Here is an 11947-nt window from a genome sequence, read left to right on the forward strand (position 1 = left end):
CACAATAATCAATAATGCTGGGGATTGATTTTTAATTAATATTTGTACCAAAATTAAAAGAGATTGGTTGAACGTGTAATATTGTCAATTAGTATTTTAATTAATTAATTTTGGCAGTACACAATAGTACAATTAAACAAATGTGTATTCAGCCCGATCCAAATGCTCAAATTCAAGGCACGTAGCTTTCACCAGCCTCACCACGAACCAATATTTGCCTCTAATTACGCCTCAGAAATTGATCAACCCAATCTCCCAAAAATAATTTATTTTTCATCATCCTCTTCTCTCTACTACATATATAAAATTTTGCATGTATTTGCATGCATATATTTATATATTTGTAAATTGTAGTACTACTCTACACCAAGCGAATTAGCGTATATGATCTTCAATGACTGATTGATTTCATCGGACGGTGCTCTCTTTTCATCTTTGACCCAAAAAAAAAACTAATAGTAATGACAGTATATATAATGATCATTATCAAGACAAGAGGCATATGGTTTGCCTATATATATATATACTGAATCACATGTATATTCATATATATATATATATATATATTTCATATAAAGCCCAGTTTAAGTAGAACTTTGTATATTGGATTCAAATCCAATACCTAACTGAAGATCTAAAGATTTACAGCTTTGTTTTATTGGACCAGAAGTGGACAAAGGAGAAGGCTTGAAGATGACAGAACCAGTCAATTCTCCTGATCTCTCTGCTGCAGCAACATGTGTTAAAGTGAACTTATTAAATGATGAAGATGACGACGAAGACGATGATGATGTAATATCTTGTTGAAAATGGACATTATTGCAAGGTGGTAAAGAATACCATCTTGACAACTGAGACCCTTGTTGGTGGAAATGGGAATTGTGTGAGTCTAAAGGGTTGAAGCTAATTTGCTGAGACTCATCATAGAGTGTGAACTCTGAAGCATATGAGCTTGAATCAAAGAACAATGGAGTAGTAGTAGAAGCAGTATTATGATGATATGAAAAGGCAGGGTTGTTTTGGAAAGGTTGAAGATAGTAACTGATGCTGGCCTTCCTGGCTTGAAGCTGCAACCTTTTCTTCTTCATTCTCTCCTTCTTATGAGCATTTTGATGGCCTCCTAATGCCTGAGAATTAGCAAATTCTTTAAAGCAGTATTGACACTCGAACTTCTTATCGTCTGGCTGGTGATCGATTGTGGCGCTAGTGGTGGAGCTTTTGATCTCTTTTGATGAAAGCTTGTTGTTGTTATTTCTGTTATTATCTCTTACATATGAGACTGAGTTTGAGGAATTTACACTTTCATCTCCTTCTGTTGATGGCCCTTTTAGAGAGGTACTGTCTCCATCATTCTTGTATGGATTCAGCTCAAACCCAAACAATTTGAGCTTCTTCTCAATAGAAGATCCAGCAGAGTAAACACGATGATCATCATCATGTTCTGATATTCCATCACATGATGAAGGATGAAAGTGAGTTGAGGGGCCCTTTGCCATGTCTGGAACTGTAGTAGCTATAGAGCTAGCTATATTGGAAAGGGAGTCGAAATGATAATAGAGAGGAAGAAATGTACCTATGAGTTGTTTGCTTCTCTTGCTTTTATAGTAGACTACATATGTGGTTTACAACATGCATTCATCTAACAAGAATAGTTTTTATAATATAAAAAACGGCATAAGCGTACTCAATGGTCAATTAAAAAAAAAAGAAAGAAAAGAAAAGTCAGATCAGAGAAGCCGTCTCATGCAATTAATATTGCTTTATATAAAAAGACGAAATTAAATATATACAAATATATATATATATATATACATATTAGTTTTTTCATGTTGCAGTAGATACACTTCAAACTTTTCCAATCAAAGAGGATTCAGTGTGTTATAATAAACGAGGAATTTTGAGGTCTATAAGCACTTTAAAACATATAAAAATACAAGTATGACACCACTTTGGCATAATATTCCATGTTTATATTAAAGATACAATATGAAAGTTATATAATAGTGACTATATAATAACAAAAGTCAAAGAAAGATATGGGGGATGTAATCACCTCGAAGGAAGGGAGTTCTAACTTTGAAACAAATAATCTCTACTGTACTTAAATGTTTATCTAAGATTATTTTAAAACCAATGAGTTAGTGGATTCATGTATTGTCCTCTATCAAAGCCTATCATATAATACATACTATAAATATATATTTACTATAAATATAATTAATTATTTACAGCTGTTTTGGTGCCTAGTCCCATCCACTACAGTAGAACACACCAATATTGTTTATAAAATTCTAAGATTTCTGTAGAGAAGTGATTATTTAGCACTTAATGAAGCTTCTTTGTAATTATCCCTCAACCCACAATACATATATATATAAATATATGTGTGTGTGTGTCTATGTTGACCATGTTTTGTGAATGCACTTATAATAGTAAGAAAAAGGAGAGTAGTTGCTAAACAAAGGAATATAAGAAGTGGGTAGTGATGTAAGAATATATACTAATAAGGGTCTTCAATGAGATCTGAGCATATCTTCTTAGGGCAGGAATAGCTTATAAATTATATCACCCAAAAGCATATGTTTTCAGGTGGATCAAGTCCTCATCTAATATGTATTATAGTAATAACTAAAAAGCATTTTGGTTTGGACAGATGTTATGATTGGACCCCACTTTTTGTTGCTTTGGGGACATTTTAGAAACTTATTAGATTGTGTTTTTATTCCTTTGTCTCTACCTAGATCTCCCTTGGGTGGACTTCTTCTACCAATGGATCTCTCATGCTAATCAATTCCCACTTCTTTTTAAGTTTTATTCAAATTGCTTTCTTGCTTTTGGGAGAAGATTTCCAAGTAGGCATGCTGTCATCAAGCATTTCAATATCATAACATGTGGAAGAAAATGAGGCCATAAGCAGAGAAAGATTATTGGTTTACATATCATATATGGTGTGGTGGCTCAATAGTGGGTTGGTTTTGATTGATTGATTTCATTGCTAATTCTTTTTTTCATTTTTACTTTCATTTTATCCATTGGTTTTAGATAAAAGAGGATCAAACTAGTGGTCCCTACCATCAGCCATCTCCTCTCCCATAATAATTTTTTTTAAATCCATGTTCCCATCCACCATCTTTGCTCATCTTTCTTCTCCAGTAATCTCTTAGAGAGAATTTTAAATATTTTATTATACCAACGAAGAATTGCCAAACTTGACTCTTGAAGAAGCAAATCAGAAGTGATATTTTACTTGTAAAACAGCCACTCCCTACAAGTTTTAGTTTAATGGAAAGAAAATAAAGAAGTTGGTATGAGAATTTTTCCCATGATATATACCAATTTGTACCGCATCTGCTGCTGACAGAACAAACTATATAGTAGTCCACATACCACTTACTGACTCACACGCATGCATGTTTGTTCCTGTTCACCATCTGTACTGTACTGTACTGTACCACAGGAGTTTTCAATTAAATAGAAAAATTTAAAGTATGCAAACCTTTACTACATCAAAAGTCTAAGTTTAACTTCGTTATCCGTCCTGGGACGGTATCATAATTGAACTTTTGGAAATCCATAATTCTTTTGGGGACATAAATCAAGCACGCGAAATTCGACAGGGTGACATGAAGTAAATATTGTGTGCTGATAAATCATAATTGTGCACTTTTGTTTTCAACAATTGTTATTTTTCTACATATATAAGGAAGTTGTAAGATTAGTCAGTCTTAAATGTGGGGTCACGTCAGATTGATTAAATAGAAGATTGGAAAGCACCTCGAACCTCATTTTGCTAGTTACAATACCACACACCCCTTTCAATCATGTTTTTTCTTCCTAGCATTAATAAGTAAAGATAATAAAGACACGAGAAAACTAAGGCAATAAAATATGGAAAGATGGAGTTTAACCACTTAAACTAATGTTTATTAATCAGGACTTAGGACATAGCATTAAAAGGTTGACTGAAAGTAGGACTCTATTCAAGAACACATTTCCGAGAAAGAACCAGCTGATTAAGGCACACTACTTCTCACTGCAGACAATCTTTTTCTTTTTATTTATTTATTTATTTATTTTGCAAAGGTCTATTATTATTACAAACTATACGAAGCTGGAATTTAAAATTTTATACAAATGAAATTGTATAATTAACCACTAACAAGAAATATTTTATTTTAGAAAAGAACCAAGAAGGTGGAGGATTCGTAATCTGATTCTGGTCATCAGTTTAAGCCTTTTTTTTAGTGTTTATTATACTTTTTGCTTGCAAAAGGAAACTATCACTTCTATTTACAAGCATATATCTCAAAATTCAACTTTTGCAGCAAGGATTTTGCTTTGCTTTCTCCACTTTCAATCTTTTCTTTACAAATTTATAAACCAATCGAACCGACATTTTCTAAAAACCATTTTTTTGAATGCCTGTTTAAGATATTTTCTTTACTTAACAAAGAATCATTACTCCACACAAAATAAATAAATAAAAACACTACTATGGCAAGATTTCCAAGTCTGGTGAAAGACATTTTAACTAAAGATTATTTCACGCACCAACATCCCCAATAACAAAATTTGACAACAATACCCCCGACTGTTAGTTTTTTCTTGGAGCCGTCCACTTTGAACCGTTAAGTATTAGTTAGGACCACATGTCAACGTGCTATTGAGCCATGTGTTGCTAGCACGTCTAAAATTTAATGAGGTGTATTATAACTAATTTTTTCTCCAAAAATCATTTAAAATAAATTAAATAAATACTTATTAATTAAATTTCTTAGTTTGCTTAATTTTAACAAATTAGTTGAAAAAATCTTAAACAAAATCAAACAATAAATATAATATTTTTTCCCTTAATTTGATGAAAGGTTCAACACCAGATTTTTTTTTCATCTCTTTCCTGATTAAGGGAATCTTCAAAACTTAGTGACCAAGAGCCAAAATCTCATAGATGGTCTTCAAGTTTTCATAAACCTAGTGCTCTTCGCAGATGGTCGTCAAAGGACATTCTTCATCAAAGGATGTGCGGTGACTCAAAGGGAAGGACGAGGCGAAGACGGAAGAAGGCTAGCTCCTTAGATCTGATCCGCTCTAGCCGCCAAGCTCTAGCCACCAAGCTCACCCTGTCATCCCCAACTCTACCAAGACTCTCGCCGAGGACGACAATATCTCACCCTCACCCTGTCGTCCCCAACTCTGACGACGACTCAACCATCCCCATCGTTCTTCAACTCCGACGATGGAAGCAAGTTTCTGGGCTTGGAGACATGAACGAGTGGCTACCTCGTGGACAGTGGCTCACAGCTTCTGGGTTTCAAGCTGGAGATGAGAACTCAACATATCTGAATTGGGTTGGGTTGGGCTGGAGATTGCCTATCGGAGGTGGTAGAGGTGGCAAAGGCGACATTCCTTGCAGCCATGGGCTTGTTCTATTCCTTTCAGCCATAGGTTTCGAAGTTTATCATCAATAATAGCTCGACCAGATCTACATTTTTTGGCCAAATCTGAGATTTGTATTTGTTGAATTTAATGAGTTTGTGGCTGTGTTTGTGTTAGGTTATTGGGTTTATGCTAATTTTTGCCTAGGTTATTGGGTTTGTTGGTATGAGAAAACAAATTTGAGTTCAAATTGTACTAGACTTCGGTAGATCTTTGTGTAATTTTTTTTTGTTCGAGTTTGTGTTTTTGATCTGATTTTGCTTTGATTTGTGTATTAGAATTTTTGGATTTGATTTGAATTTTGTTTCAATAATTCAGATTTTTATTTTATTAATTAAATAAATAATTAGTTATTTAACGCATGATTCAATATCCTGTCCTTGCTGCATTTAATAAATCTAGCTGGCACTTAACAACGAAAATGGCACAATTGCAACAAAAACGTAACCTAGCTGGAGTATTGCATTCAAAAAAATTTATTGGGGTTAATGGTAAGTGAACTCTAAAAGAATAGGGGATTTCGTCACAAATATCCCTTCTAGAAACGAAGATTTGTCCATTCCACTTTCCAGTTTCCACAAAGTTGTAAGAAAATTTCAACTTCAGAATCAAGATATAAATTATCAGCCATTTATCAAAATTCAGTTTAAAGAAAGGTATAACTCTAGATTTCAAAATTTCTTCGCATTTCCCACTAGCAATTATCAGGAAGGAAAAAAAATATATACTACTGCGTGCAAAGATGTGATTAAGTGAGAGAAAGGCCATTTCATGATCCAAAATGAGAGTTTAATACAAAGAATTCACCTCCATAATATGAATTGCAACTTTGAGATCTTAGCAAAGAACAATGCCCAGAGAATTCCATTATATCGGTTTTAAAGAATAAAATCACGGTTGCCTTTTCGATCGCGGCAATAGAGCAAGAAGAATCTTCTTCCTAGGGCCCTGCAAATAAACAATTTGGTAAGTACAAATACAGTGAGACACACAGGCAGAGACAGAGCTTTCGTGGACATCAGAGCAACTTTTAAAATTTGAAAATGAAAACAAGGATTATTATAAGCAGGTAAATTATTCCTTGCATAAAACTGAAGGTCGATCAGACTGCACAACTAATTTCACGGTCAAGTTATATTTGTTAATCACAACAGCAGAGCCACAGTTCTTATGATTCATATACAGTGGTTACATATCTGTGCCTATACTCTGCATGATTTGCTGAACAATCCCTCATGGAGAACACAGTTCCTGCCATTTACTCCCAAGGATCAGGCATCTAATTAACTGGCTATTAATGCCAAAAACAATAGTATAAGAACCTTGTAAAGTTGTAAACCCCTGTTCTTATTCGTTCTCAGCATTAAGAGGCTACTGATATCCTGAAAGGCATGGGCCAAATTTGGTTGCCATCTCTTGCCCTATACTTGTAGCCAATAAGAAAGGAATAAACATGCAATTTTACAAAACAACCAACTGACCTCAGAGTAGGAAGAAATCATAGATTCAAAATACACTGGGCATGTACCTGAGGTCAGGTGATACTTTTAGATTTAATTAATAGTTTCAAAAAAGAAGGATAGACCAGAAAGCAATAAGTCTGATTACGCAACTGTTACCCATACTACGTAAACCACAACCTGGGCTAGTTTAACTAATATAAGCAACAACTAACTTCTTCTGATATATAAATATATTTTTTTAAAAAATCCCATTGAATAAAACAGCACTCAACCCTTGTGAAAGATAGATGCAAACAATAAGTTGGATTATGAGGAAATCTTATACGAGCCATCTGATGACTAATATGAACATTTAGCAAGCTTAAACCTCATCACTGACAAAATATAAGCATCAAATCACTTAAGCTGAACCCCGTTCAAAGAAATCAAACAAGAAATAACAAGAAGGAAAAGAGAAGAACCATGGGTATTCCCAGCTCTTTCAAGTCATTTTCTCCCATCTGCTTCAACGCAGTCATATCCACCTGAACAATAGGTCAACAATGTCGATATAAGATGAAATGAAAAGAAAGAAAAAACGGTCGGCAAAGTGGATGTGATACCAAAGAGACGGAGAAAGAGAGAGAAATCAACATATCAACAAAAATGGTCTGCTATACAGATCAAACAAACTTGGACAGCTATATTAATTTAGGTTCTTATCCCAATTGAGTCCCCTATATAATTAATTTTCAACCTTGCACATTTTATGTAACCTAAGGCATAACTTAGGACTGGCATCTACTAATTGCAAAGCATGGGATCGTCAGAACAGGCGATACTTAAATAACATAATAACATTTCAACGACATACAACGGTAATAAGAAATAGCAACTGCAAAAAACATACTTCCTCAGCCTTAAAAAGGATAGCATATTTTCCAAGTCCTAACACATGAAGCAGGCCATCAACAGTTTGTTGTTCTTCAACCTGTTTAAACAACAAATAAAACCGTTGAATGTAATGGATAATTAAAAGTTGTAGGAATATTGATACTAAGATGACTAATCTCCTACCACATATGAACTTTTTGATACCATGCCACTTGGTGGACGGAGTTGGCTCAAATGTGGGGCTACAGGTTTTACAGATCCAGGAGGTAGTGCAGAATTTGTTGTGAAAGCCACAGTACCCATAGGCCTTGTGGTATCAACAACACTTTTACTCATATATGCAATTGATCTGCCATCGTCCAATGCCCTGCTTAATGGCCTCCTCCGAATTTCTTCCACATTTCTTTGAGGAGAGAGACCGCTGGAAGTACCTAGAATTCTATCTGGTGATCTTCGTCTTACATGATCCACTGCCCAAGAAGAATATGAATTTCTACGAGATTCCATCTTATGCAAATCATCAGCACTTCTTGTAGATGGAATTCGACCAAAAACAGAAGTCTCTTTTGGTTGAGACATATGTTGTCGTGAGTCAAGGGAAGACATTGGAGGCCTAACTGCCTTTGTCAGCTTGTCCCGCAGGTCTTCAAACTTCTGGTCATGGTTACTGTGTGCTTGTCTAGATGCATTTTTCCGCATGAGTTTTAATCGAAGGTCATCCTTACCAATGTGTGTATCTTGGTGATCAAATGGCAAAAAAGGTTAGAAAATACAATATAACTCAGACATACAGTAGTACAGTAATATTACTTGTCTTGGTCATGACATTAGCTCAAATAGAATAATGCTGTGCTATGGAAATGCTTAAGCCAATTACCATTCAAACCATAACCGTTAGCTCTAAAACGCGATGTACCAATCTCCCCTCGTTGACTGCAATAATAAGGAAGAATGTGAAGTCCATGAGATGCAAGATTGTAAGTAGGAAACACTTAAAACATCACCAACACTAGCAGAATGCAGAGTATGCATATGACTGTACACAACTCACTATCACAAAATCTCAAACAACCATATTCGAGACTACAGTAGCTAGAACAATGGAGGAGGTACGCACCGTTTACTGTTACCATTAAATAAGCTTCCATTTCCGAAGTAACCAGCTCCACTGCTACTTCCTAACCTATCTCTTAAAGACCGCTTTGTTCCTATTGCATGCATAGAATCGCCGAAAGAAATATCTGACCCAGACGCTTCCCTCTTTACTACCTGTCAAAAACGACAAATTACAACAACAAAGAACAGTGCCGCCTCCCCAATACTCAAAACCGCGAAAACCCCAATTCCACTACGTCGTTACAGCAAAATCTAGATAAACAACTGAAAACATTTATAAACTTCTAGCAAATGTGATGTCCGCTCCGTATTTCTCAGCACCCAAACAGACTAAGAAATTACATTCTAAAAAAAAACCCTTCTGCCAATCGGAACTTCGCCAAGTAAAACACTGCAAACTATACTTAAAAGAGAAGGGTATGAAAATTAACATACTTGACCACTTCGCCCTAGAGTAATAGTAACCCGGCCCCTCGGAGCCTCAGCCATAATCAAAATCCAAAATCCAAAATCCGAAACCCTACTAAGTAAGCAGCAACTCAATCAGGCCCCAATTAGGATTGAAATCAAGGGAAAGAGAAGGCATCGCTGTCTAGGAAGCAAAGCCCTAAAGTCATCGCCAGCGAAAGGAGCCGATATGGAAGGAAGGAGATAGTTCTTTATTAGAAAAAATTTCTCGGAAAAATGGTGTGATTTTGTGGCTTGGGTTCGAAAGGGTGAAGGTGTGGGAGTGGGAGTCGGAGGGAGGCAAACGTCGTTCGTTAGTGAGTTGAGGGAATTGTTTTGTGATTCATTATCGAAAGGTCAAAGCGCCGACTTTGGCAAAATGTTTGATTATCTCATCACACCACTAAGTATCAACCGTTTGATTATAATACCTCTTTCTCGAAATCGGTATCTTTGTCCACATTTTGCTTTGTGAATTATTGTGTTTCTTATGGTAAACAAAGAGGAAGTTAGTGCTCAAAATTAACAACTCTAAATAGCACGTGGGTTCTTTTTCTTAGTCGTTTGCACACAGCAGACCTGGCTGAGGAGTAAAATGACATGTGTACATATTTTTTACAATAAAATATTATATACCAAAACATTATGTGGCAAGACTTTTTAATTTGACTCTTTATATCACCATCAATTCACACGACCTCATTCATCCAAGCACCTTTGAATTAAAATAGCATAGAGGAACCAGAAATTTCATAATTTAGAGAAACTTTAAATCGTAACCATCCAAGTGAATCTCAATCAAGCAAGAGGTGTAGATTTTTTCAACGGTCTCAGTCGTTGCTCCAACCGGGAGAGAACACAAAGCGATTCACTCTGAGGTTACCAGTCGATGTGAGAAAGAAGATAATGCACCGTCAATTGGAACGGGCCACAAGTCTACTTGTGTTGCCTAGAGAAAATAGTTCGAGGAGTGGCAGAGGTGGGCGGTTTGGTAGGCGGTTGGATTGGTTGACTAAGTCGGACTGGTTGAATTTCTCGTTGAGTTTTTCTAATAGAATGTCTTCCATTAAATCGCAAAAGATAGAGGAAAATGATAGTGAAGGTACTTCATTGGATCCGGATGTGCCATGAAGCATGTCGGTCTGGGCCCTATTACGTCTGGCCGATCTGTTTCAGTTATTGGTTATTCAATAGCTATTGGTTATTGAAAGTTTTTTATTAGGTTACGTTATTGGATAATTTCTGTTCTCTTGGCTCAATTGCGATAATACTGGAAGTATTTTTTATTTTTTTGGAATTGTGGTAGTTTCCATTTTCACACGATTTTCTCTTCCATTGAACGTTTTTGGCTTTCTGCTTCCATTACCACACGTATTATAATTGTGTCTCTCACCTCTTGCGGAGTGTTGGATGATAATGGGCCACTATCTCTGTTCTACATATTTCTTTTCCTTATAAATACTCCATGGATCAGTCTTTCTTGCCTAAGTCCATCTGATCATACTTTCTTGTTTTTCGATTTATGCTTTGGTTTCTTATTATCTAAATCTAGTCTTCAGTACGTGGTTTCTGATCATGGCTTTCTCCTCCTCTCATGCTGATACTTCCCAACTTGAGAAGGAATTGCAGGTCCACCAAATAATTTCCTCTAAAGATGAAGATGTTGATCTGCGTGTCAATTTATGTTTAGTGGAAACCTACTTACAAAGAAACGGATTACCAAGTCTGCTACCAAGAATGAAATGCTTCGGGTGTGGCGATTACGAGATCGACTCTGTATCCAAGATCTTCCAGATGATCTATTTTTGTTTCACTTTGATCGTGAAATTGATCTTTGCAAAGTGGAAGCGGGATCACCATGGAATTTTGATCGAGCATTTCTTCTGTTTCAGCGTATAGATGGTTTGCAATCCATTGACCTTACTTCTTTTAAATTTTCTCCATTCTGGATTCGAGTACTTAGGGTCCCTTTTAGAGGTATGAATGAATTAACTGCTAAGTTTATTGGGAATGAAATTGGGCGGTTTTTAGATGTTGATAGGGTTTCCCTTAGTAATAATTGGGGTCATTTTTTTGTGCAGATTTTGGGTTTGTTATGCAGTCTCATTAATATGTTTCTTTGTTCCTCCATAGTTTCCAACTTTGACATTAACTCATATAATCTTCTTGTGTTGTCTTTCTACTATATTTACAACCGATAGAGGCATACGGCCCTTCGGTTTTACATCTTATTCACATTCTTAGGAGTATTATATATCATTTTATCTATATTATCCCTCTATATTTCTCTATCTTTATGTTTCAATCTTTTAATGTCCTTTTCCTTACTAATCTTTTGTTATTTTCATGTTTTCCTTATTTTGTAGGAGGCTTTACAGTTATACATGCAGAATGTGTGGCGTTAATAGTGGCTTTGGATTGGATTTTTTCATTAAGACTATCAGTACACGTAGTCGAAACTGATTGTCTTGCAGCTGTGTCTGCCTATGCTTAGAGAGAAACCTTTTTCAATGATCTTGGGTCTTTGTTAGAGGATATAGCAAGTTTGTTGTCCAGATTTCCAGGAGTGTCCCTAATCCATGTTCGTCGGTCGGCCAATATGGCCGCTCATG

General features: G+C 35.7%; 2 protein-coding genes across 3 annotated transcripts; both read right to left on the reverse strand.

Moving 5' to 3' along the window:
- Positions 1–238: 238 nt before the first annotated feature.
- On the reverse strand, positions 239–6045 carry LOC133823191 (zinc finger protein 5-like). Its single transcript, XM_062255813.1, has one exon. The coding sequence runs from the start codon at positions 1494–1496 to the stop codon at positions 585–587; it is 912 nt and encodes a 303-aa protein (XP_062111797.1). The 5' UTR covers positions 1497–6045; the 3' UTR covers positions 239–584.
- A 139-nt stretch (positions 6046–6184) lies between these two features.
- Positions 6185–9708, reverse strand: LOC133823190 (uncharacterized). 2 transcript variants are annotated; one of them, XM_062255812.1, is made up of 8 exons: positions 9324–9708; positions 8890–9041; positions 8650–8705; positions 7956–8509; positions 7789–7869; positions 7361–7423; positions 6918–6964; positions 6185–6384 (listed from the first exon to the last, which is right to left on the reverse strand). In XM_062255812.1, exons 1-7 carry the CDS (start codon positions 9375–9377, stop codon positions 6935–6937), a joined length of 990 nt encoding a protein of 329 aa, XP_062111796.1. In that variant the 5' UTR covers positions 9378–9708; the 3' UTR covers positions 6185–6384; positions 6918–6934. The 2 variants fall into 2 exon arrangements, with proteins under 2 accessions (XP_062111796.1, XP_062111795.1); XM_062255811.1 differs by lacking the exon at positions 6918–6964 and having other exon boundaries at positions 9324–9705.
- Positions 9709–11947: the final 2239 nt, after the last annotated feature.

This window comes from Humulus lupulus, chromosome 3, assembly GCF_963169125.1.
Source record: "Humulus lupulus chromosome 3, drHumLupu1.1, whole genome shotgun sequence".
Taxonomy (NCBI): domain Eukaryota; kingdom Viridiplantae; phylum Streptophyta; class Magnoliopsida; order Rosales; family Cannabaceae; genus Humulus; species Humulus lupulus.

Bases quoted from the DNA above. Each gene is read 5' to 3' on its own strand.
- LOC133823191 (XM_062255813.1), bottom strand. From the start codon at position 1,496: ATGGCAAAGGGCCCCTCAACTCACTTTCATCCTTCATCATGTGATGGA.
- LOC133823190 (XM_062255811.1), bottom strand. From the start codon at position 9,377: ATGGCTGAGGCTCCGAGGGGCCGGGTTACTATTACTCTAGGGCGAAGT. The intron at 8,706-8,889 runs GTGCGTACCTCC...TTATTATTGCAG, and splicing joins TTTAATGGTAACAGTAAACG to TCAACGAGGGGAGATTGGTA. The intron at 7,424-7,788 runs GTATGTTTTTTG...CCTATTGTTCAG, and splicing joins TCCTTTTTAAGGCTGAGGAA to GTGGATATGACTGCGTTGAA.